The sequence below is a fragment of the Pollachius pollachius genome (assembly GCF_949987615.1).
Source record: "Pollachius pollachius genome assembly, chromosome: 20".
Lineage (NCBI taxonomy): Eukaryota > Metazoa > Chordata > Actinopteri > Gadiformes > Gadidae > Pollachius > Pollachius pollachius.
The window spans coordinates 2,797,145-2,823,784 of record NC_136953.1 but is presented as its reverse complement, the minus strand read 5'-3'; the positions used below and the strand labels follow the sequence as shown (position 1 = coordinate 2,823,784).

At 44.2% G+C, this 26,640-nt stretch overlaps 1 protein-coding gene across 1 annotated transcript in view; it reads left to right on the top strand.

Moving 5' to 3' along the window:
- Positions 1-23,457, top strand: part of fgf11a (fibroblast growth factor 11a) — a gene marked incomplete at both ends in the record, with an annotated part of 80,310 nt that extends 56,853 nt beyond the window's left edge. The window contains 3 exons of the mRNA XM_079758483.1: positions 2,985-3,088; positions 22,713-22,911; positions 23,321-23,457. Of these exons, the coding sequence (XP_079614609.1) occupies positions 2,985-3,088; positions 22,713-22,911; positions 23,321-23,457 (440 nt within the window). The remainder of the gene's footprint in view (positions 1-2,984; positions 3,089-22,712; positions 22,912-23,320) is intronic.
- Between the last annotated feature and the right edge of the window lie 3,183 nt (positions 23,458-26,640).

The window sequence follows — 26,640 nt, the reverse complement described above, 5'->3', positions numbered from 1 at the left end:
ATATGAGTCAACAATTCAAACTCTTCTCTATTTTGTCAACACCGTGGTGGTACGAGCTCCCTGCCGGCGTCAGGACCGCAGAGTCGCTCAGCCACCGCAAGAGACTCAAGACTCACCTTTTCGGAGTTCACCTGGACTGTGCATAGCCTCCCTCGTTATCCCCAATCGCCCCCTCCTCCCTTATTCCTAGAACACCCCTCTTACACACTTACTGTATGTTTGGACGTCCTGGCACTTAATGTACACACTTAAAAATAGTGCTTATAGCATTGTGTAGCATTTTATCCTAGCAATCTTTGTTGTATACAAGGAATGGGTTATCCTAGCAATTATATATACTTGCCACTTGGTTCAATTAACATCCTTACTGTACAACGATAAATTGTTGTTTCTCTTTCTACTGACGAAAAAACCTGACACACAAACACACACACACACACACACACACACACACACACACACACACACACTATACTAGTGATGGATTTCATGATACTTTTCCTTGATTCAGTTCGCAATTGACACATAACGTTACAACCAAGTTCCTTTCAGCTGAGGAGCGCTTCATGTTTGGAATCGGGATGTACCTCTCCAGGCCAGTCCCTCTTCACCACTATGCTAACTTAACGCAGTGAACAGCGAGTCAGCGAGTGGGAGTCAAGCGGGAGAACGAACGATAGATACAAACGAGAGAGAACTAAACCGTGGAATCAGGTCGGTTCGTTCTTGTTAAAGAGTCGTTCCTTCGAACTGATTTGTTCGCAAACGACCCATCACTAACACACACACACACACACACACATACACACGCCCCCACCCATTTTACTTAGCACTAGTTAATGTCACACTGGGCCACCGACGGCCCAGAAAGTTCACATTTGGCACTGAGCTGCATGGCATTGTGGTGTTCTATTAAGCATGCGCCAAACTATAACTAAAACAAGACGCGACATTTAGAGGCAAATATCCTCCTTGTGGCACACACACACAAGCGTGCGACATTGCTGCACTGCAGTAGTCAAACAGACAGACACACACACACACACACAGCAGCCGACAGCATATGTCTAAATCCTCATCGTCCTTCAATCCTCACATTGACTCACGGCGTTGATCCTCATCAACAACCTCAGGAAACGTGACTTTCTTTCCTGCAGTTCTCTTTTTATCTTTCTCATCTGCCACCTTCCCTCTCGCTCTTTTCCATTCTCTCTCACTCTTTCTCTCTCCCTCGCTCTCCTCCCCTCTATCTCTCTCTCCCTGGCTTCTTTAGTCTCACGATCACAAGACGTTTCTTTATTCATCCTGCAGTCCTCCTCTGACAAGAGCGAGAGAGAGAGAGAGAGATGAGGAGGTGGCGGTGGAAAGATAAAGTAAAATACAAGTAAGGAGGAGGGACAGAGTGCGGGAGAGGAGGCGTGGGAGGGAGATGAAGAGGAGGAGGAGGCAGAATTGAAGTGAAAGCACAAGGGGGTTTTCTTTTCATGTCTTTCGGTTTTTTCTTTTTTTCTTTCCTTCTAAGTTTCCCCCTCTTATAAAGTGGTCTCCTATCATATCGCAACCCTCCACAGTTTGATCAAGAGACAACAAACGCAGCCCCAAACGCAACCAACGAGACAGAGACAGAGCCCAGCTTAGTGACACATGCTCTTCTCCCCCTGCACAAACGAGAGTCAAACACAACCAGGGAGAAAGAGAGGGAAAGGGAGACGGGGGAGGTGGGGGGGCAGAGGGTTATGGAAACACAACAGAAAGTAGCAGGTTAAGATTTTGTAGAAGGGCCTAGAACATGGACTGAGAATATAATGTGTGTGTGTGTGTGTGTGTGTGTGTGTGTGTGCATTGGTACAGCGTTAGCCGAATTGATATTTTCTGCGAGTACACGTGCTATAAAACGCTGCACAAAAGGGACAGACGCCGTAAAAAAGGGGTGAAACGAAGAGATAGAAAGAGAGGGAGAGAGCTCTATTTGTCTTCCAAGCCCTATGGTCTTCGGTGACACCTTGTTCATTTGCCAAAGCGACTGGTTGAGATTCAAAGATCGATCATGCAAACAGAAGCCAGCCCTGGAAGATGGGAAAGGGTATGAGGCGACAGAAAGAGAGAGATGGAGGAGAGAAAAGAGGGAGAAAGAGGGAGATGCAAGGAGACAGTTGTTTTTCAATCTGCATCGAGCCAATTTTGCATGCCAACATTTTTGATTGTCAACACTGGCTGAAACAGGCCAGTGTTTCCATGCGTCAACAAATTGGACGTATCGCAACAATATTCTTCTGTATTTATATTATTTTAACTTCTGCCTCCGATTCAGCCTATTACAGATGTTATTTTTTGCATATTTTAACTGCATTTACGTATGTAAAAGATTATATGTCACTGAAGTACAGCACATCATCTGACGTCCAATAGCCAAAGCAATAGCTGAAGAAACGGGCGTGGTTCCCTCATGGCGTCTGTGTCTGCTCCCCTTCAGACCCTCCTCTGTTCAGAAAACGCATCACCATGAATCACTCTCTCTTTCTGCTGTCACGGTGGTCCCGATTGTTGTTGATTTCTTTATGTTGTGTTGGCGTTGATTTGGTTTGTCAACATCCACCTCTCTCCAAACCCCCCTACCACCGCTGATGAATCGTGCTCTATCCATTACTTCGGCAGGATTTCACAATCCAATCGATCTTGGCACCAACCGACGCTCATGCCCCCATAGATCTTGGAAACACGATCCTGACGCATCGTTCATTTGGACATTCTCCCTAGAGAATTCATTCGCTTCTGTCTTCTCATTTAAATTGGTTTTTTTACCGGCCTACGCTGAAGTTAACTTAGTCAGTTCCGTTGAGTGCGAAAGTACCTTCGATATACTATATTTTGCATATGTTTGGCAAAATATTATATTTAACTGAATAAGAGGCTGAATGAAATGTGATTGGTTCACTCATGGCCTCTTTGTCTCCTCCCCTTTTCTCCCCCTTTTATGTCCGCAGTGCAGTTCAACTTGATTCCTGTGGGCCTGCGCATCGTGGCCATCCAGAGCACCAAGACAGGACTCTACATGGCCATGAACAGCGAGGGCTACCTCTACACCTCGGTACGCTTCTCATCCTGCGTGTGTGTGTGTGTTCTCGTTTACAATTCTCTGTCCTCAAACCTCACACTGTTATTGTGGAAGTCACAAAGGCCTGGGTTACTCTCGTCGTTCATGTTGTGATCTGATGCATCCGATAGGAAAACAGGTCTGACTTAAAAACTTGACACTTGAAGGCCAACTCTGTGGCCGCATCTATGTTGTAGGATTACAGTTTTCCGCACAAATCCTTCCATTTATACTTTATGGCCAATGGCCACTCTAAGCGCTTTGCAATACTGCCTAACAGTATCACATACAATACTTCACTCCGCTAGGAGGAGCCGGGATCACAATCCGATCAGAGTGCTAACCCGCTCACCTGTGGCCAGGTTTTTCACCTCCTTGGATTCCGATGGGAGTCAGATCCAGACTAGGACCGCCCTGACCTGACAGTTAATGAGTTGCGCTGTGATCACGTGATGAAGGTTGCATTGAATTGACGAGTGTATCCCAGGCCCAGACACAAACTGTGCTGCTTCATGTTACTTTGTCGTGTGTGTGTGTGTGTGTGTGTGTGTGTGTGTGTGTGTGTGTGTGTGTGTGTGTGTGTGTGTGTGTGTGTGTGTGTGTGTGTGTGTGTGTGTGTGTGTGTGTGTGTGTGCGTGCGTGTGTGTGACCACACACGCACACACACACAAGCACACAGAAAGGGGTACTGGACCCAGACTGGAGTCTGATGTAATCTGTGCTCTGTACAGTCGGGGAGAATGTGTGGATAAAAAATACTTCCTTTTTGTATCACGACAGAAAAGACAATTTCAACGTAGAGGCTGCTGAGGCAAAGTTTAAGCAAGAGAATCTTTGTAGTGCATAGGTACAACCTACTTGTATTTCCACCATGCGTATCGCTGGAGATTTGGTTCAGTTGGAAAGTAAACAGAGGATAAGATGTTCTTAATGGTGTCCTTATAACACACTTCACCTGCATAATGGAACACAAAGAAACACCTAAGTGGTACTATCCTCGCCTCCGCCAGTTTTTACTTTTTCCTATGTACATGCACACACACATACACACACACACACCCACACTCCCTCCCCCAAACTCACACACACACACACACACATACACACACGACAACACACAAAGAGACACACACAGATAAACATATAAATATGAACGCACACTTGTGTAAAACTCACTTTTGAGGACGTGGTGACTTTTGAAGCTTCGCTGCTGGCGTGTATTGTGCTCTGACGCCTCTCTGCCCGCCACCTGACCTGGCCCACACCTAGCCAACAAATTGTTCCTTCTTCCTGCAGCCCTAAACGATGATGACTAAAGGTCCGCTGAGAAAGGGTGTGTGTGGATTTCAGAAATGCACGCACGTGCACATACTCGCAAACATCCACAAACACACATGCATACACTCTCTCACATAAATATATAAACGCACATACACACACACGCACTAACACAAACACACACAGAGGTAGCTTTAGAGGTGATTCTCGGCACAGGCATTTTTCGAACATAAGAAAGGTGACCCATTTTCACAGCGGGAAAGCTCCCCTGAGAGAGAGAGAGAGAGAGAGAGAGAGAGAGAGAGAGAGAGAGAGAGAGAGAGAGAGAGAGAACTTTGTATTGAGAGTGAAATGGGGCTGAGAAAATCCCTCTGAGATGGGCGAGAGGCAAGGGGAACCTAGGACTGCCTGCCCTGCTATTGTTCCTCGTGAAATTGAGTTCAGAGAAAGAGGTAGTAGCTCTGATGGAATAGGTAGCCGACGGTGCCCTGCGGTGGCGGAGCTAGGCACTAAACAGACAGGAGACAGAGAACCTTGTAGAGTTTCTAATGACTAACACAAGAGAGAGGTTGACTTAATTAAAGTGCAAGTCACTGTCTAGGTGCTAAACTAGTAGCCTGAAGCCCAATGACACTTGCAATATTGTGTAGCTTTGTGGCTATGGGCTATTAAACACGATGTGCAAGAATGGCTTGGATATTTCGAAAGGGTTGTTTAGAAGCAATGCCATTTGTCTGTCATTCCCCATACAACTGTTCAATGTCAAAAATACATTCTCAGACGCTGTTTATAAGCACTGTGAAGATTTGGCAGATTCCGTAAAACAACATGGTCAACACAGAGTGCCGATCCCCGCACCAATTTTAAAAAATCCTCTATTCGCCACGTCCTGCTCTGACACCGCTTTCCGTGGTCGGTCTTACAATGCTTTAATAACACTTAAAGATCCCATATCATGCTTTTTTAGGGTTAATAATTGCATTTAGGGGTACCACTATAATAGGGTTACAGGCCTGTATATAGCTAGCTTAGCAGACGTAAAACATGTATACATACGTCATATAACAGTCTAAAGCAAAGGGACAAGTTGAAAAGGCATGGTATCACCCCTATAACGATATGAGGATGGCTTTTTTCATCCTCTGTGGATGGCTTTTTTTCCCCAACTGCCCCCCTTAATCAACTGACCGGTGTCTCACCCTTGGCTCGGATCAAAAGCGGCTGATGTCCTCTTAAGTTCACTCCCTGAATCCGACTCCCACTGTAGCAGGAGTCTTGTAGCAGGAGTCAAATCAAATCAAACTTTATTTATATAGCGCCTTTTGTACAAAATTGCAATACAAGGGTTATTATGAAATATTCGGGTGCTAATCCATTGAGTGTTTTGAACACCAACTTTAAAAATCTGTTCTAGAACTCACGGGCAACCAATGAAGGGACTTTGTGACAGGTGAGATGTGTGCTATATTGACATCTCCGACAGTAGCTCAATGAAGCGATATTCTCCGTCCGGTACACCCGCCTTCTATATGAGTCCCAGGCATGGACTACTGCAGGGCAAGGTGCTCCGCAGAGCTCACTTGGAGAAGTTGAAGATTTTTGTTGAAAGCATCAGGTCACTCTTGATGCTTATGGGGCCTCTTCAGTGGAGCTCGCTGCAATGGCTTCCATGACCCTCTTCACCTTATTAACTATGAGCCTTTTTCTGTCTCCCCTACTTTAGTTATAGCTATTATTAGTACTATTAATGTACTATCCAGTATATTTATTTATTTGTATTCATAAATTGGTTATTTATGGTGGCTAACTGCATTTAATAAGGCTTTATTACCCTAACAGCCTTATTACAAGCTGGTTAGAGTTTAGAACCAAGATGGCCACTAGGGGAATGAGGCCTATAGACTGAAGAAGCTCTATGCTGCAGTATTACTCCACTGGACCACGCTCATCTTTCATGGGCCTCAGTGCAGCACAGCACACCATTAGTGTGTTTCTCCTTTTACACAAGCATGGTACATACACACGCACGCAAGCATGCCCACAGACACACACATGCATATGTGTGTGTGTGTGTGTGTGTGTGTGTGTGTGTGTGTTTAACCAGGTGGTAAATGTGGGGCCTGAGATATTACATTTACTCCTCTCAGGCTATTTAAGTTGTCATTTTAGTTCACTTAATTAACCGTGAACAAATAGTGCAGACTTAATTTAAACTTTAGCGTGCGCACGGACACAAATACACACCAACACCCACACAAACACTCAGACACACACACACACACACACACACACACACACACACACACCACACACACACAAATATACACACACATAAAATCCAGTGCGAATGCATCCAGTGCAGTGAATTTAGGAGTGCCCAACACAATCTCATGTTAAAGGGACATTTACAAGGGAATGTTCCAAAACCACTTTCACACTCTGCCCTCTATTATCTGACAGGGGGGAGGGAAAGAAAGACAGAGAGAGAGAGAGAGAGAGAGAGAGAGAGAGAGAGAGAGAGAGAGAGAGAGAGAGAGAGAGAGAGAGAGAGAGAGAGAGAGAGAGAGAGAGAGAGAGAGAGAGAGAGAGAGAGAGAGAGAGATAAAAGGGGCAGTTCTTTATTGTTATTATTAATATTGATATATGTGATGTTGTGGAATAAGTTATTTTTACTTGAGAACATTTCTCCTGCAAGTAATTGAGGAGAATGTTGTTTTAGGGGACTGTAGCAAAGTCCATTGCCACACACTCACATAATTGTATGGAAGCAGATCCGGCCATAATGTTTTCGATTTTTTAAAAGCCATTGAATTTTGTATATGGAAATGTAAACACCATTAAACATTTGTACTTTGAAACTAGGTCATCTGACTTTATTTTGATTTCACTTCTTTGAAATTCAAAAATGGCATTTCAAGCTGAACTTTTCAATCACGTTGAAGGTATTCCAAATACGAATATTCAAGTGGTAAATTCAAGGCATAAAAATATGAATTGTTATTGCAGAGCATTCCAAGGACAGGCTAAACCACGAGAATTAATGCATTTGAATCTACTACCGGCCTATCAGAGCGTGGTGTGTCAGTCATGTGATCGAACCAAATTGCTCAAGAATAAACCCAAAGAAGGCCTACAGGGAGAACGACGGGACTCCAGTAAGCTGTTTGGTTTATGTCAGTTATGTATATTCAAAATATGACCTCAATAATCACAGGGGTTCAAAACTCCAGTAACACAACATAACAGCTATGATGACAGCAGTCGATTCAGTTGCATTCAGTCTGAGTTCCTTAGGCCTGTCCCTTGAACACCCTGACTGCAATTGGAATTTGGATGGCTCTGATTTTCTGGTCAGTATTTTGACCACTTGAACGAGTGTAATGAATATTGTATTGCGAGTATCTGCAACTTCAACATGGTACAATTATATATTTTGATTTCAAAGAGGTGAATTCAAAACAAATCAATTCAAATGAGCTTGTTTTATACTTCAATGTTTATATTTCCATCATGAGTTAAATTGTCTTCACTTTTCGATGGACAAAGTCAATAGCTTTTAAAATTCAAAATATGACAGCAGTGATTTGCGTCAATATAGTCAGCTTTTACTCCTCATAACCAGGACACAGGATGATATGTAGAGAAGCGAGATAAAGGACTATATAGGACTATAAAGGACTTAATAGAGATGAAGGACAATGGTTCATGAAGCAGTTGATGCTGCCCTGTGGGAGATCTCCTTGAGTGTGTGTCTGGATGGCTGCTTAAACCATCATCCAAACACTCCATTTACTCTAATTAAAGTCATAATTTGATTTTATGGATGCTAAGAATGTATGCAGAAAGGGTTTTGTAAGACGCCTCAATTGCATACTTTGTTAAATGTTTCTCAGGGGTGTAGTGGTATATGTAGATGTAGAATTACTTCTCAGTTATTCAAAGAGATGAGCCCTTGATTAACTGTTTTTCCTTCAGTACTAACTCTGCTCTGGTTGCTGCCTTACAAGTAGCAACACCAAAAAGCAAAGTACAATTCAAGAGGAGATCTTTATATCACATCAACATTCCCTCCTCAAAAGTGAGCACTAGTCAAGACCAAAGAGATTTTGAGCAATTTACCATTCATCTCTATTCACTCCTGAGAAATAAGCAGGGTTCAGTCTCACAGTGATCACTGTGTGAGTTGTCTGCATTTTATGACTTTACTGAGGTGTCTTATTCCTAGATTCTCAACTTTAAGAAAAATAATGTAGTGCAAGCTCTATAATTAGTCTCAATACAATACCATCACCATTTGTTGCACAACCTCAATTTATGTCAAACACAGATCCCAGTGGCAACTTCAAATAATCAAATATTATACTGAAAGGCAAAAAATCCATGCAAAAAATAATTGTACTGGGTACGTGTTTTATTAACATCAAGTATGCACAATTTTCAGAAACTTTAGTTCATTTGCACAGAATTCACGTAATTTAATGTATGAGCTGAATTCCAACACCATTGAGTACATGCCTGAAACTTTTCAAGTATGTTTGGAAAATGAGCCTCAAAAACAATGGCAGGCCTTGATGTCATGTCAAGGAAAACAGCTTTGCCCGAAGCATTCTCTCGGTAACCCCCATGGTCTTGACTGGGGTTTAAGGGCTCAACATGAAGCCCATACCATGTATTACAGCATCCTGAGGCATAGAAAAACCTGAGCTTTCAAATCCGTTAATACGTGCCCAATTGGGACCGGATGCGGTTAAAGAAGAACTCAATCTGTCCATACTTAATTTGTTTCTCATTACAAAAAACTGTAAAATTATAAAATAGTTTCTTCCTTTCCAACAATGCCTTGATGTGAGAGCGCTTCTCTGAACTAGTGCCCTGGGAAATGTCCTCAATGTTTTAGAACCAAGGCGGGGACTAGCGGGCAGAGGGATGAACCGCCTCCAGTTGAAGAAGTTCACTTAATGCCCCAATTAGGTTCGGTCTCGACAAAGGTTAATTGAACTGTGGGCACGAAAAATAAAAGTACGACGAAGTAAAGAAAAAGTGGTTGATTTAGAGAGAGACGAACGGACAAAGGGGACGGCGAGAATGATTGTCTGACAAACCTAGACAGATGTGTGATAAACGGCGGGAGAAAATAACACCGTCGCCACCCTGGGGACAGGAACCTCGCCCTCATCCTCTTCATCACCTATTACCTGCCTGTCAGTCCGTCTGTCCATCCGTACCTCTCCTTATCCTCTCCTCCCGTGTCCCCTCTCCCCCGTCCCCGCCTTGGTTCATCGTTCAAGTTTTTTTTTGTAATTCATGTCCCTGCGTCCCTTATCTTGCTCTGTCCTTGTCCTAAATATGTCTCTCTTCCTTCTCTCCCCTCTGCCTTTTCTTCTGTTTCTCATGCCAAATGTCTCTCTGTCTCCCTTTCTCTGTCTCTGTGTGTCTCTCTTTCTCTCTCTTTCTCTCTCTCTCTCCCCCCCCCCCCTCTCTCTCTCTCCTCCTATCTCTCTCTCTCTCTATTTCTCTTTCTGTGTGCTCTTTGTTCTCTCATCTATCAGATATGAGTCTGTTTATTTATCCAAAATCATAAACTAAAAGAATAGTTTAATCATTATTGGTAAGTATTATTTGTTGTTGTTGCCGAAAGTGAAATCTAGCTAGAAGCTATTGAGAAAACTGGTGTAAATATATTGAAGCCACCTGAACGGACGTAGCTTCAGGGCGTAGGAAAGCAGTTCATCCATGATGCACTCTCTATTCAATAAGAAGCTGAAGCGGGAGAGAGTAAAACATATTTTCCTATTCAATTCGCCCCCAGCTATACCGACATACTCCCAGTAATATCTGATATCTAGTCATTCTTCAACATAACCTTTTAAAAAATGTCTTTCCTCTTTTATTTTCTGTGCAAACTCAAATTTGGATTTATGTGCGTGCTCCCTGTTCACAGACTTTTATATCCTATCTAAAATCCCATATATTCTTCGGTAGATGTATCTTCTGCCTGTTCATATCAAGCTTGAGTGTTTGTCAAACTTTACCCCTGGGAGCAGAGGATCTGCGAGTGAAAACACTTTGACTTTATAAGTGAAACCATTCAGAGTGAGATCTAAGTTTGCTGAGGGGATTCCTCTGTGTATGTAGGAGCAGGGATGTGGTAAATGGACTGCATTTATACAGCGCTTTTCCAGTGGCCACTCAAAGCGCTTTACAACATTCACCCATTCATGCACACATTCACACAGCGACGTGGTGTCTCTGACGTGGTGCGAGACACCTGTGGTGTCTCGCCCAGGGACACCTTGACACTAGGAGGAGCCGGGAATTGAACTAGCAACCTTCAGGTTACCAGCCCACCCGCTCTACCTCCCTAGCCACATGCCGCCCCATGTGATGTTCAGCCCCTTCAAATCAGGGTGTGGCCAGAGAGGGGAGAGGCTAAGAACGACACTGGCTAATAGAGAAACAGCCTTCCTTTTCAGTCGTTTGTTAATTTACATCCAACAACGCTTCCTTTCATGTGTATTCGTAATTGTCTGGCATTTTTGTTCAGTGACTCAATTCCTAGTAAGAGAGAGAGTAACTTGGATAACATTTAGTGTTACTTTGGGCAAACGTAGCCTCTTCATATCGAATCCCCGAATCCCTTACCTTTTGCCATTGTCTTTCTCTTCCTCCCCCATCTTCCTCCACGCAATTCTTTCCCATTAAAACCCCTCCCACCAACCCAGCTTGGCACTGGTCTTGTCGGTCAGACAGAGGTCAACGGCAGTCAAGGTCAACCAAACCACCCCCTCTCTCCACCTCAGTCTGACATCGCCACGGATTCACGGAGGACTCTCTTACCTGTGGGCACCTCCGGAAAATTGCTTTGTGGTATTAATAGCGATGGGTTGGCGGGGGGGGCATTGGACCTGGCCCACTTTTATTGGCCACGTGTTCCTGGAGAAGAACCCCTGGGCGAGAGAGAGAGAGAGAGAGAGAGAGAGAGAGAGAGAGAGAGAGAGAGAGAGAGAGAGAGAGACCCTGATTGGGATAGGGGGGAGGGACAGAGAGAGAGAGCCTGATTGGGATAGAGGGGAGAGACAGTGAGAGAGAGAGGATGAATGGATGGAGGGGAAAGAGTATGTATGAAGAGAGTGGCTGGAGGAAGAGAGGGATGAAGGAGAGGAGTGGGCAAGGAGGATAGGGGAGGAAGGGAGGGAGAGAGTGTTAGAAGGAGACTGGGCGGAGGGTAAGAGGTGGGAGAGGAGAAAGCGAGAGAGTGGAGGATGGAGTGATGGATGAGGGTGTGGAGAGGAGGGGCAGGGGATGGAGTGGGTGGGGGGAGATGGTATCGCCTGGGTTTGGAGTTGTGGAAAGATTAAATAGTGAGTTCAAGCGTGGACACAAACTAACACACACACATACGCACACTGATAACTGACATGTACAATATACCTTTGGGTACGCACACTCTCACACACACAGAACCCATAGGCGTTTGTCCGTGTGGCTCACACACCGGTGGGCAGCCAGGGCCAAACAATCTGACAGAGGCTGGGAAACATAATTGGGCCAGGAGCCGGTAACCGGGGCCGAGAGATAGAGGGAGAGAGAGAGGGGGGGGGGGGGGGGGGGGGGGGGGGGGGGGGGTAGAGGGATAGAGAGAGAGAGAGAGAGAGAGAGAGAGAGAGAGAGAGAGAGAGAGAGAGAGAGAGAGAGAGAGAGAGAGAGAGAGAGAGAGAGATCGGGAGAGGGGTAGGGAGAGAGAGTTATGTCTACCTGTGAGAGAGGGAGGATAAAATAAGAGGAACTGGACTAGGTTAAAGACTACAGGACGTTCACATGATAAAGTTAATTATTAATCACGATTAATAATTAGTCGTGTCAAATTTATTTTATTTGTTGGTATATTTATGCATTGAGGTAACTGGTTGTGTGTTTCTCTTTGAGAGACACATCGTTTTGGTACATGACCCATGGCCGTTAAAATACTGCGTAAAGCCTCCCCTAGCGACAGATGGTGTTAACACAATACGATGACATTTAAGCATTTGGTCTTCAGCATTCGATGGGACTGCTCACTTAAACAGCTCATATATAACTTTTAACAGTTGATTTCCACATCGGAAATGTCACAGGAAATTGGCTTTCAACACACTTGTTAGAAGGGAAAAAAAACAAGGATTTCTGTTGCCCTTTTTTTAAATGAGAGAAAGCCAGTGATGCTAGAAACGAGTCATGTCGTGAGGGAGAGAGCCGACACAATGCCTGAAACCATACTATAGACGTCCTGACTGTGGACGGCTTTTTGGATTGTGTATGTGTAAAGACAAAACTAGTTTTGGGCTTGTCGTAGACGGTCACTGTGAAGTGAGCCATGCGACACGCAACAACAGACCGGGCAGCATCTACATCTAAACGCCCTGAAAGAAAAAGGGAGAGCAAATGTCTTACCGTCTAGTAGTGAATCTGATAATACTGTGTCTGCATATGCTAATGTGAGCATGTGTGTGTGTGTGTTGGCATGTGTGTGTGTGTATGTGTGTGTGTGTGTGTGTGAGACGCGTGCGTGCGTGAGTGCGTGTGTTTGTGTGTGTGTGTGTGTGTTTGTGTGTGTGTGTGTGTGTGCATGTGTGCGTGTGTGTGTGGTCGGTCAGTCAGTCGGTCTGCAGCCTGCTTAAACACTGCAGCAGCAGCCTGCCCATGGGCGTGTGTACAGCGGTGTTTAATTGGGATGGATGGTTGGTGGTCCGGCACACAGTGAGAGCATCCATCAAAACAAGCTGCTAAACACCCCATAGCACCGCAGGCTGCAGGGAGAGGAGAACGTGTATTTATATATAAAGAGAGAGTCATGGGTAGTTGTTTGTGTGCGGTTGTGAGTGTGGGTTTTTACATGTGCCTGTGTTTGTGTGCGTGCGCCAGTGTGTGTGTGCCTGTGCGTGTGCCTGTCTGTGCTAACGTGTCTGTGCCTGTGTAGCTGTGTATGTGTGTGGTTGTGTGTGTGCATGCGTGTGAGTGTGTGTCTGTGGGTGCGTGTGTGTGTGTGGGTGAGCAGTAAGCCTAGATCAAAGCACCTTGGGCATCAAGAAGAACTCCTGCTGGATTCGGCTGAGCGACACACCACGCTCACCTTTGAGGACTTTCTCCACACCCAAATACAAACACACACACGCACGCACACACGCCAAACACTTCCAGCCCACCAGACTTTATATCTGACCTCCGCCGAAGACGAAGAGGAAGAAAAAACAGCATGTCTGTTTTTATCAGAGTCAGCACTCCTCTCTTCTCATCCATTTTTCACAAAGCATCTCTCTCTCTCTCTCTCTCTCTCTCTCTCTCTCTCTCTCTCTCTCTCTCACACACAGCCCTTCCATCCTGACGTGGCAAGAAACTTGGAAGTAGACATGCGTGGCCTTGAGCGAAAAGCAAAAGTTTGCGCACGTGTGTGTCTGTGTGTGTGTGTTGGTGTGTGTGTGTGCGCGCACACACGCAGTGGGGATCGATGGAGAGGGTCTGGATGAAGAGAGGCTTGCTGAGAGAGAATGAGGGCTGCTTTCAGTTGGAAAATCCCCAAACACATGGGCAAAGGACATCCCTCCCTCCCCCCCTCCCGCTCTCTCCATCACTAATTCTCCCCTTCTTTCCAATCCTGCCACCTTTCTTCTCTCCTCGAATCTTTCCATCTAAATCCCCCCTTTTCGCTTTCTCCATCCATCCATCTCTCTCTCTCTATCTCTCTCTCTCTCTCGCTCTCTCTCTCGCTCTCTCTCTTTCCCTCCCTCCTTCTTTTCCCCCAGTGTAACCCCGCCTGTACCCTCTCCAGCTGTTCTAATTGCCCTGTGGTGTGTGTGTCTGTGTATGTGTGTGTGTGTGTGTGTGTGTGTGTGTGTTTGTGTGTGTGTGTATTTAAGCGTGTGTGTTTGTGCGTACAGAAACTATTCTTGATTAAGAACTCAATTGACAGGTTAAGATGTTATCTTTGATGAATGTGCAGACTTGGCCGGAGGCGGGATTGATCACATTCCAATTTCATTTTCACCATTAGAATTAGGATATTCAAGCGTCTTTGGGTCACTGAAAAGCGCTATAGAAAATGAATGAATTATTATTATTATTATTATGATTATTATTATTATTATTATTATTATTATTATTATTATTACAATCCCCTGGTTATATTTTGTAAACTATTATCAAAGAGGTTTCCTTTTGAACAACAGCAGGGCTTGACTTGTTCAGGGTCGTTGCAGTCGTTAAGAACCCAATTCCCAATCCCGGCAGCACTCAACCTATTTTGGTCATTAATATCTCGCTAAGTGCTAATTCCCAACATGAATAGACACTACAGTTACGCAAGGGCTATGCAGGTTGATCGGGTTTTTCAGGAATGCTTATGCCGCTGATGAGCCAGAAATGCTATCTCCTTATGCAGTGTCTATGTATACACGACATACACCGCAGGATGCTTTATTTAGTGGCTTTGACCTATAAAATATCTTGTCGACCCATAAAAACGGGATACCCAGAAGGGTCAAAGGCTCGGTTTGGCACTCAGACGTTGCAATGAAAAAAGTGATTCTTGAAATCAATCAAATGACACAAAACTTTTTTATGACAGCATTTTGTTAATTTGACACATAGAGACACTAGGATGGGCTAATGTATTCGAACACTTGGTGGGTCGGCAATGTTGTTTGGTGTAAAATCAATACAAATGAGAAAATACTGTTTCTCCCACCAACTGTCATTTTCACATATATCACTCTGTTCATGGCCTCTTCCAGCATCTCTACCCTTGCAAGTGAAAGCCCATTATAAAACCAACTCAGTTTTTTTTCTAATGATAGCAGACTAATATCAGACAGAATGCTTTGACAGGAATGGCTGTCAGCTGATTAAACGTTATGTCACTGTGATTATATGTTATAATATCATACACAGACACAGTGCGCTGTCAACATCTGTCTGGTGAACAGAGGGGTCGATAAGTGCTGCGATGTTTAAGGCGTGGGATTAACCCTTGGTTACCCCTTAGCCGTTTGAAGTCACTCACGGTTGGACTGACTTCCTCATCCAATCAGAGTCAACTCATATCATATATTCTGCTTTTGTTGTTTCTGTTAGGTTTAATTTTTTTTCCTGCCCTACTGCATATTGAATTTCGCTGGGTTTCGCATCGCAGCAGTTCTCTGCCTCGCTGAATCGTGGCTGAGGTGCATTTTTTAATGTTTGTTTCTACTCCATGCCCCAGCTAACTGATCGCACAGATTCTGGGGTAACACAATTGATTTTCATTCTGTGGTTGGCTTAAAATGGGGATGCCATGTTCACTGGTGTCATATTGATGTCAGAGTGAGCTGGTATTTATAATGGTGAATTGGTGTTTAAATTGGTCACTGCTTATGAAGTCGTTACAAACCGCAAGCCCTCATTAAACACAATACTGTTTTTTTTACATTTCAGAAAATTATCAGTCTTTAACTTTTTCCAGGTACAGTTTGAGTGTGGTTTAATTTGTTTGCATTAAAAGGCATTTGAGAGACTAGGGTGGAGCGAGGCTGAACTACATCATCTGTTACCAAAAGGTTACATATTTTGGCTAACATTTAATTTGGCTCTATCACCCATGTACTTTAAAGGTGTCGGTGAATGGCGTGTGTATTTGGTTAAAATAAGTATATTGGTCTTTACTTTCTCCCCTTTCAATCACATCACCAATTCTCGTTCGCCCTTGTTTCCCTCGTACCCACATTTATTTTCATTATTTTTGTCCTCACTCTCTCTCATTATCTCTCTCTTTCTCTAGCTTTATGTTGAGGTCTCTCTCTCACTCTCGTTTTCTCTCCCCCTTGCTGGTCCTCCAAATAAGGGAGTGAGTGATGAATGAGAGCCTGATCCATCCGTCACTCCTGATGTTGTGTGTGTGTGTGTGTGTGTGTGTGTGTGTGTGTGTGTGTGTGTGTCTCGGTTTGCTCCTGCTGGCCTCCCACTGATATCGGATGGATCCGTCATGTCTCTCTGTCATAACAGCAGACATGCATGAGTGGCTTTTCACACACACACACACACACACACACACACACACACACACACACACACACACACACACACACACACACACACATACACACACACAATCACACACACAAAAAAACCACACACTAACACGCACACACATACAGGCACATGCACGCACACACTTGCCCTCATACATATAAGCATAAAGCACACAAAGACACACACACTCACACTTGGGCACACACACAAAAGCACAAAGCACACACATACACATACACAAACATAAACAGAAACATCCACACACACAAGCACACAAACTAAGGGAGTGTGTGTGTGTCTTGTTGCTGCTGCATGGTTTGAGGGCTTGAGAACATGTGACACAATGGGACACATGCTTGGTGGAATATGAAGTCACTTGGGTTTATTTACATCTTAATTACTGCTTCAGCTGTTGTTGCCGGTCTTTACTTTCTGTGTCTCGGCTGCCTCTTCGTTAGTCAACTCTGTTGCAGGTTTTTCCTGTCTTGTTGTGAATTAATCCTCAGTCTCTTCTCTGTAATACTCTTTCTCTCTTCTGTCCCTCCCTCACATTGTATATATATTCTATTTTGATCACTCCTTTTTGTAATATCCTATCTCCTCTCGCTCTCACTCTTCTTTGTCCCCTTTGTAGTATATTTTCTTTCTGTATATATCTCTCCTCCTCTTTATAATCCTCCTTCTCTCTCCTTTTATCGCTCTTTCTATCTTTCCCCTCCCCTTTGTTATATACTCTTTCTCTTTATACTGCTCCTTCTCTTTCTCGCCCTCCCCGCAACCATTTTTCATTCCCCACCTCTCTTCAACCCATCATACCCTATGTAAAGTGGAGCATGCTTTTTAATCTGCTAAAACTAAAAAAGTGAGACAGATGTGAAAGAAAGAAAAAAAGAAATAAGATCCACTCAGATCTATGTGTGTGGACTCCGGTCCCAATCACAGATCAGAGCGGGCTTTAGGCTCCTTGAACAGCAGCCCCTCTGGGGGTGGGAGTTGGGAACTCTGTGCGAGAGGCGAGAATAGGATGAGTTCATCTGAGAACACCGGTGGCAGGCTCAGCTTACCCATTAACTGCGAGGAGCCAGGGTGATGTTAGCATGCCCTGCTGGCCGGTGCATGGATCTACGCTTCAGTAACATAAAAGTTATTAAAAAGGACTTGTAGAATGAATGACGATTAAACTCAGGCATGACATTGTTCATTGCCGGTGCGACTCTCAAGTCTTGTTAGCGCGTCAGGGCGGGGGGCTAATAGAAAAGTGCTTCTTTCCAGTTCTTGCCAAGTTCCAGGGAAACATTTGTCTTTATCAGCTGCGTAGGTGTGTAAAGTAACCGCGGCAACAAATCTAGCCCACACAGAGTGCAAGGACGTAAAGGACATGAGAAGTCCCTCTTGATGAGCTCCTGAAGAAAAAGAGTGTCTCATTAAAAACCACTAAGAGCTGAAGGTATCGCCTAAAAATCCTCACCTTATGTCTTAAAACCTTATTGTTGCGACAATGAGAAAGAAAAGGTCAAGCAAATAAAATCCATCTAAAGGCTTCATCAACTTTAAGAAGCTGTTCTAACGGATGCATAGAGAGAGAGTGTGAAAATTTCAATATATTTGTGTTCTCTTCACTCTTGGAACGTTTGGCGGTGTCCCAGAAATGCTTTTGTAACTGTGTCAAATATTCCACTAGCCGAGCTGAAGTTTTGGTGTCGCGGGTTCCACGCAAAGACGAAGGGTTTGGAGGTAGAATGACTCCTGCTTCGTTAATAACATTCATGCATGAGTGAATGAATGAAAGGATGGATTTACTATCGGCCAATTTGTCCCAATCCACACATGGCTTCGCTTCACGTTTTAACCTTCATTGATTCACTGCAGTACTTAAATATTTGTATCAAGATGGATAAATTGGACGTCGTTCTATATAGTTGAGTGTATATTCAAGCAGAGGAGCGTGTTTATAGAGAATGTAGTGATGATAGTTTACGATGACACATAAAAGACAAGTACCAAATACCTACAAGTACTACACATACACACACGCACGCACACGCACACGCACACACAAAAACACATTGTATGATGTCTTAGGTATCTATTTTACAGAAATACACTATTCTGTACGCAAAGAATATCAATTTAGTCATCTTCATCTCTTGCACGGACACACACACAAACACACACACACACACACACACACACACAAACACTGTTCTCTACTGGGGGACATAGGATAGCCATCTCATTACAAACCTCCAGAGATGATACCAGACCTCAGGTTCTCCACATGGCCTTGCTGTCCAGGGGTGAGGGGGATGGGGGGAGTAATGAGCATGAGGCCAGAGAAATGAATGGCTGGTTAATGAATGGAAGCATCATCACTGACCGGGCTGATAAAGCTGGAATAATTAGCTAGGTTGGGTGCTGCCTGCCGAGCTAACTGGGTTACCGCAGAAAGCAGGCCACGGTCTCTCTTCTTTAATGCTAGACTGGTATACTAAAACGGCGAAAAGATCCCAAAATATTACAAATATACAAAAGTATTTTCATACAAACTTAGAATGAATAAAAGTATTATAAGATTGGTTGTGATAATATGTACAGCAATTACTTTGAAAATTGTCAAATAAGTGCAGTAAATACTGTGAATTAGGCTTTGCTGTGCGGATGTGCCCCATTACATCAGGAGCACTTTATCACCCTCATTGATCTATAGCTGCCATGTTTTGGTCAAACTAATGATGCAGAAAACGAAGGAGGGAAGCATCATTTAATGGAAAGATAACCCTGGTGCCTTATGGCATTATATAAAACAGTAAAACAACTGAGAAACATGCAGTGGTTGATCTAATAAAAATATAATTGTGTTGCTCTGGGGTCTGGTCTTGCAATTACAGTCCTTTTCTTACAGTTTTTCTGTATATTATTTCAAGGTAAAATAACTTAATCTCATTGAAATGTAGTTTAATTTGTGCCATCTGTGCATATTTTAAAACCAAAGAGAGTTTGTATTTTCCGTCACAAGGGTCATTAAATTGAAACTGCATGAATGGTTGTTCTAACAGGAAAAAAAACGAAGGAAAACGCTGCCGCATTGATAATAATTGCAAATTACTCTGCTGTAGAAAATACACAAACACACACACACAAACACTCACAAAAAGAAAACACAGACTCACACACACTCACAAAGAGTAGTGCTAGTTCACAGTTAAACCATCTCATTCATAACACAACACTTGGTAACGCAGTGGACTGAAACTCTGACTGTATCAAGTGTTCGATGGTAAGATAATATCGAGTCATGGATCCCAGTATTGAATCCATGGCAATGGGAGGCTGACGCTTTAAACCAATCAACAAGGGAAGAGCGGCCTCATTCACACAGTAATAGAGGGGCAGAACGAGAGCAGAGTTTGTCTTCGCCGCAACGAGTTCTACACCAGCGAATAATAACACAAATTTAATAAAAACATGTAAACAAACAGACTTTGGCTGCAGTCTTAGGGAATATAAAGTACTGGGATATGCAAAGAAATGTATTGTTTTTCAGAGCAGTGAGTCGGAGTGAGAGTACAGAAACTGAGAGAGCGGAGGGAGCTAGAGAGATCAAACTGGATTGAGACAGGACTACCGAGTAAATAGGAAGATGGAAGAGATAGGAACGGATAGCTAGATAGATCAATGGGATCAGGGGAGGGAAGAGAGAGGGAGACTGCTGCAGGACGAGGTATACATCTCTCCCAGGATGTATCCAGATAGAAAGATAACCCAGATGGATAGAGAAAAGAGAAATAAACAAGGAAATAGCGAGGGATGAAACTAGATGAAAGGGCAGAGAGGAGGAATGGGAGCAGGTGACAGGGCCAGAGGAGATAGTAATGGAGAGAACTGAAAGTAAAGAGATAGGGGGAGGGAAAGACTTAGAAAAACTGGGTAGGAATGAAGAGATATACAAACAAGATAGAGGAAGAGAAGGTAAGCAGGTGAGAAGGCCATTAGGGGAAGGTAATGCTGAAGGTAGAGTTAAAGAGAGATAGAGAGAGTAAAGTCCTTAATCAGGGGTTTTCAACAGTCACATCAAGGCTCCAAATCAATCCTGCAAATTGGTTTGTTCCACGACAAGGTTACCAAACGACAGTAGGATGGAGGGAGAGAGAGAGAAAGAATGGGGGAGGGAGAGAGTGAAAGAGTGAGAGAGGATATTAGATAGAACAGGAATATGTTAGAGCAATTACTAGAGACATTGAGAGAGGATGCTTGTGTGTATGTATACATGCGTGTGCTTAAACTTATACATGTGTGTGTGTCCTACATATTTTGACCGGACTGTGTTGAGGACAGAAAGGGCTGAAGTACTCGGATATTTGTTGTTACAAGAAACCCCAGACTGGCTGAGTTATTGCCTCCCTTTAAAGCACTGTTTTCTACCCCACATATGAGTGTGTGGGGTAGAAAACAGTGATGTGAGTGATTCTGTGAATGAGTTTGTCCCCGAAAATCTGTGCCTCTGTGTGTGTGTGTGTCTGTGTGTGTGTGTGTGTGTGTGTGTGTGTGTGTGTGTGTGTGTGTGTGTGTGTGTGTGCCTGTGTGTGTGTGTGTGTGTGTGTGTGTGTGTGTGTGCGTTGTGGCGACCCGGACCCAGGAATGTCCCTATCACTCAGGAATTACCATACGCCAAGGTCCGTTCAAAGCCCAATAAGGCATTTATTCATTGCACAACGGAAAACGCGTGGGTCTGTGCCCAACGCAGGGAAAACGAAAAATAATACTATGGCTCCGTGAGCCGAGGAAGAGTCAATGTTCTTGTCTCTCCGGCCCTGGAGAGGGAGGTCGCTCCCGTCTGCAGCTCCGTTCCGGCGGTGCGCTCCTCGTCGGCGAACGTCGTCCGTGTGTGCGGGATCCCTCGGGAACGTTGGGGAATAGTCGGCTAGATCCACTTGTCGACCCGTCCGTATCGAGTTCTGGAGGTTCCCTGGTCCACCAGTGCTCCCAGGTCTCTGCCCTAAGAGAACATGTCACGGCCTTTTAAAGGGTACCTGGTCTTCCTCGTCCTCCGCCGCAGGTGTTCTCCATTACGCCGATTAGGGTGACGCAATGGACGCTCTCTGGCTCCGACTGGTGGATATCGGCGGTATACGCCCTCCACCACCTCTCCCCTGGGCCGCCTGGCCCGAGGAGTTGGGACCGGGTTCAAGGGCGTAGGAACCGAAGGGGACGGAGGGGACGTGTCCCCTCCAATATTGGAGACAGGCGCATTTGTCCCACCTAAAAAGTATACCGGGGGGAGAAAAATATTTTATTTTATTTTGAAAGCGCAACACAGCGTCTTGTCACCGCTTCTTATTCTAAAAAACTGGATGATTGAGCGTGCAATTAAAGAATTGATTTGATATTTATCAGTTCATTACTGCCATTCAAAATGTGTTTTCCTTTACATTTTCAAATGTATCTTTTTATTAGAATAAAATATATTTGTGAATTTTTTCAGTGTAGTTCATTTATGACATATTTCTGTTCAAACCATTAACGGATCTGTCAGGTTTCCGATATGTGTCCCCCCCAATGTTAAACTCATTCCTACGCCCCTGACCGGGTTGACCACAGTGTGTGTGTGTGTGTGTGTGTGTGTGTGTGTGTGTGTGTGTGTGTGTGTGTGTGAGTGTGAGTGTTTGTTGTTGTTGTTGTTGTTGTTTTTGTTGTAGCTGAGGTTCTACCGTAACCCTGTCACCATGAATTGTGTGAGTGTTTTCTTCTATTCCGAGCTGAGCCGGCGAGATTCAAGATTTAATGTATAAAGAGTATTACAAATAAATAACACACACGTACATACTCGTGCGCGGACACACCATACGACGTTGTTCATTCTCCTTTTTTCTCGACATATACTGGATGCTCGGCATGACTGCTAATAACATGCATTTTGTGTGTATATTGGTGTGTGTGTGTGTGTGTGCGTGTGATTTGATGATGTGTTTAGGATTGAATGACAGAAAGCCATTTTCACCTTGTATTATGCATTCAGACATCGTGGATTCACTAACACCATTGAACAGCGTATCAAAACGACTGCACATATTACCATCGGACGAAACACAAAAGGACTCATCAATGGCTTAGCGTCAACATGTTGTATTCTCTGTTACCTTTGAGGTAAATATACGGTTATCTATTCTTATAGTGTACTAACACTTGTGTGTGTGTGTGTGTGTGTGTGTGTGTGTGTGTGTGTGTGTGTGTGCGTGTGTGTGTGTGTGTGTGTGTGTGCGCGTGTGTGCGTGCGTGCGTGCGTGTGTGTGTCCTCCTCCAGAAACTCTTCACGCCCGAGTGTAAGTTCAAGGAGTGTGTGTTTGAGAACTACTACGTGACCTACTCGTCAATCCTGTACCGCCAGACGCAGTCGGGCCGCGCCTGGTACATCGGCATCAACCGTGACGGGCTGGTCATGAAGGGCAACCGCGTGAAGAAGACCAAGGGCGCCGCCCACTTCCTGCCCAAGCTCATCGAAGGTACAGGAACAGGAAGCTCCTCAAGTCCGTACTCAAAGGATCAACCCTCAGGTTGCTTTGCTCAGTGTTGCCAAGATACAAGATATACAAGATGGATATTTTGTGTTAAAACCTCACTTTGAATTCACATACAGAAGCTTGGACATATGATTCAAGCAACATGAGTTAATATGACACAACATTTACTCACAATGTTTATTGTTGTTTGTTCAGAGGAAAGGCACCGGAGACGAGTTGTCAATTAGCTGGGCAAAGTTTCCTCTGGAAATAACGCAATCATCATTGCATTGACACTACTGTGCTCAAACCGCAATCAGCCAGTTGAGTAACTGTGTCCTCGTTTATGGTTAATGCCATTTACGTGTAATCAACTGCCCTTAATTCACAAACTTTCCCGCCCTTTCCACAGTGGCCATGTACCGGGAGCCCTCCCTCCACGACGTGGCGGTGCAAAGCCCGCCACGGAAAACACCCAAGACCTCCAGCGACTCGCCTGCACACAAGAAGGACCCCCCCTCCAAAACTAAGACCACCTCCACCTCCTAGCACTCAAGAGACCTCCTGAGGCAAATTAACGGGGGGCAAAAATGGACGGGGAGGTGTGTGTGTGTTTGAACTTTGACCTCTGCGAGAACCTTGTTGAGAACCCCAGTGTATGTACCACAAACACACACTCACACGGGGTCACATGGATGGGTGGGGCCCGCGGTCCTCACAGGCCTCCGTTCAGGCGCCACAGTTGTGTGTATAATCTCTTTCACACACATGCCACTCGATTTTCTTGTGGCGTGGCCTGACCCCTGACCCCTTACCTGACAAATCCTGTACGAGGCGGTCAGCCACCTCAGAGACAACGGTGAACTCTACACAAACTCCGTAGAGGTCTTCATCCTTCGCATCCCTGTTGAGTGGAAGAAAAAATACATTCATATATGTATCTATATCTATATATATATAGATATAGTTGTCTCGTTAAAAGCTCCTCTTTTTAACTCAACAGATTAACCCCCCCATAGCCCACTCTACCCCTCAATGTCCTCTTCAGCTCATTCTGCGCCTCAACAGCAGAACCTGGATTTATAAAGAGCAATAACTTGTCTGCAGAAGCCGACTGGTACGTTTCAAAGCCAGGGCAAGGCAGGGGTGGGCGAGGAAGTCCCTCTCCATCCCCCATCTGGCGTCCATTTGGTTCATCAATTAACCACAAGAATACAACATCGGCATGTTGTTCCCTTTCATTTTGTTCTCCTTTACGTTTTTTGTGGACCCACTGTCACGTCTTGTTTTGACCCACCCCCTAAACTCCAAACCCTGCTCACCAGCACAGCACATTCTGACCCTCGGACACTCTAGAAGTACCCTATCACCATCACGTGATCCAACATGATTGTGTCTTCACCCTGGGTGCTGGCAGTGTGGGGTTATGCCTGTGATGTACGATGTGTGTATGGGGTGATTGTTTGTCCGCACACTTTGATTGTGCAGATCACAATGGTAAGGATTGGATTAGTTTGTGACATGGATGATTCCACACAGTGGAACTACAGCTCCCAAGATGCTCTGCTCACTGGCTCTTTCACTGCGAGTCTGAGCCCACGACATGAACACAAACACGTAACGCTCATTGTTATGAATACTCTTATGAGAATAATTCATATCAGTGTGTGCATGTACTTCATTGGCGGACTGGTGTTGCAGACACACACATCCCACAAACGCACAGAGCCAGAGGTTTTGAAATAGGATGATGATGATGATCACGGTTAACCTTGTAGATCTTCTGCAGTAGTGCTGCTTCTGTTCCCAGAGCCTTCAAGAACCACCCGCACACAAATCGTCGAAATGACGGTATTCTTTAGGTCTTACACCTTTATCCTGTATTCGCTGTAGGCCTAATATTGTTTAATTTCAGGTCAGCCTGAAAGATGTTTTTCGTGAGTCTACAGATTCTGTTTGAACGCACCAGCTTTTTTTTCAAAGATGAATCAATATTACCAGAAAACCAATATCCTCACAGATGGTTGTGTCTATCTACTCTATATATATTGTGTTTGGTCTCAACCCGCACAGGGTATGTTGGCTCCGAGCTGTTGTGATCTATTTTTCGAAGCACCTTTGTTTGTTTTGTCTCTGTGTGTGAATCCACTTCTCAGATACGAGTGCGATGACTACTCTGACGTGGGTGTTGTGCGTTGTTGTTGTTATATATTTTTCCTTTTTCGTTGTCTTCAGAACTACCCGTGGTTTTATTTGTCGGTTTGTTTTGTTTGCTTTTGTCCAGAGACGAAACTTGAGCTGCTTTAAGAATCAAACATGTTTAAGGCTCTTGTCGCCTTCTTAGGGCTCATATTGCCTTTACGGAGACTGTATTACTAATAATTTCCTAAATAGTTATTATTATTATTATTATTATTATTATTATTATTATTATTATGCAAGGGATTCCAAGCCTCCGCTAACTTTGTTGGGTGATGCCGGCAATATTGAATACATTTGATGACAATATTGTATCATTTGAGAACATTTTCAGGGGGTTTGAGGCAAATAATAACAAACCAAAGTGATGGCTCACAGCAGAGAAATGTTTGGGGGATCATTCTTTGATATCTCACAGTTTCTTTGTGGCATATTTCTCCTGTTTATTGATGTATTTGATATAACAAAAAAAATGTTTGTTAACCATTATTTCTGTCCCAATATTTCGTATTTTCCTTTCCCGGTGATTATATTTTATTTTCTCGTACATTGAAAAACCAAAAGCAATCTTCATTTGTTTTCCCACATCAATCATCGCTAGCGTAAGAGGCACAATGAGGCAGGCAGTTTGTTCTCTCTCCTGCATAACATCAGCCGGCGCCAACGGCCAGAGAGACGGGCCTGTTATTGTGCGGCACAGAAACATTAGCGGTGCCAAACGAACAAAGGAGAGAAAGTTGGAGGAAATAAACAAGATGGAGGGCGAGAGAACGGCAGGAGGGAAGGGGTAAATCGGTATGGTAGAAAAAAAGGAGTCAAAATGGAAGAAAATCATGGTAGATAGAAAGGAGGGAACAAAGTCACAAAAAAGAAAGAAGGAAAGAAGGGAGGAATGATTTAGAAAGAGGGAGAAGGAAAGGACAGATTTTTATGGTATATCAGGGTTTATTTATGGGAGAATTGTTCTGTACTGAGTGCTTTCTGGGGAACAACTGTGCTCTCAGACACTCAAACACACACACATACACACACACACACATACACACTCTCACACACACTTACACATACACGCACGCACGCACACACACACACACACGCACACAAACACACACACACACACTCACACACACAAATACACATACATATTCACATGCTGCGTGAAGCAGCATTCGTACAAATTGACAAACATACGTATCCACTCTCACACTCTCACAGATGCAGCAAATAAGAATGCATATCTTCTATCTCTCGGTACAACCATCCCCTCCCAACACACCCACCCACACACACACAGTGATTCTACTCGAACAATGCATAATCCTGCTGCTCTGTAACTATGATTGATCAGCGTATGATACAGGAAAAGCAATGCATAAAATGAGCCTGGAAATGATGTCCATAATTTGAATAGTTTGGAGGCACAAATGGAGGAAAGAAAGAAAGAAAGAAAGAGCAATACATTAGCAATATATTTGTTTTGCTATATATATAACTGCCACTGCCATGAAGCAGAGGACGGAAGCTACTGGTTGG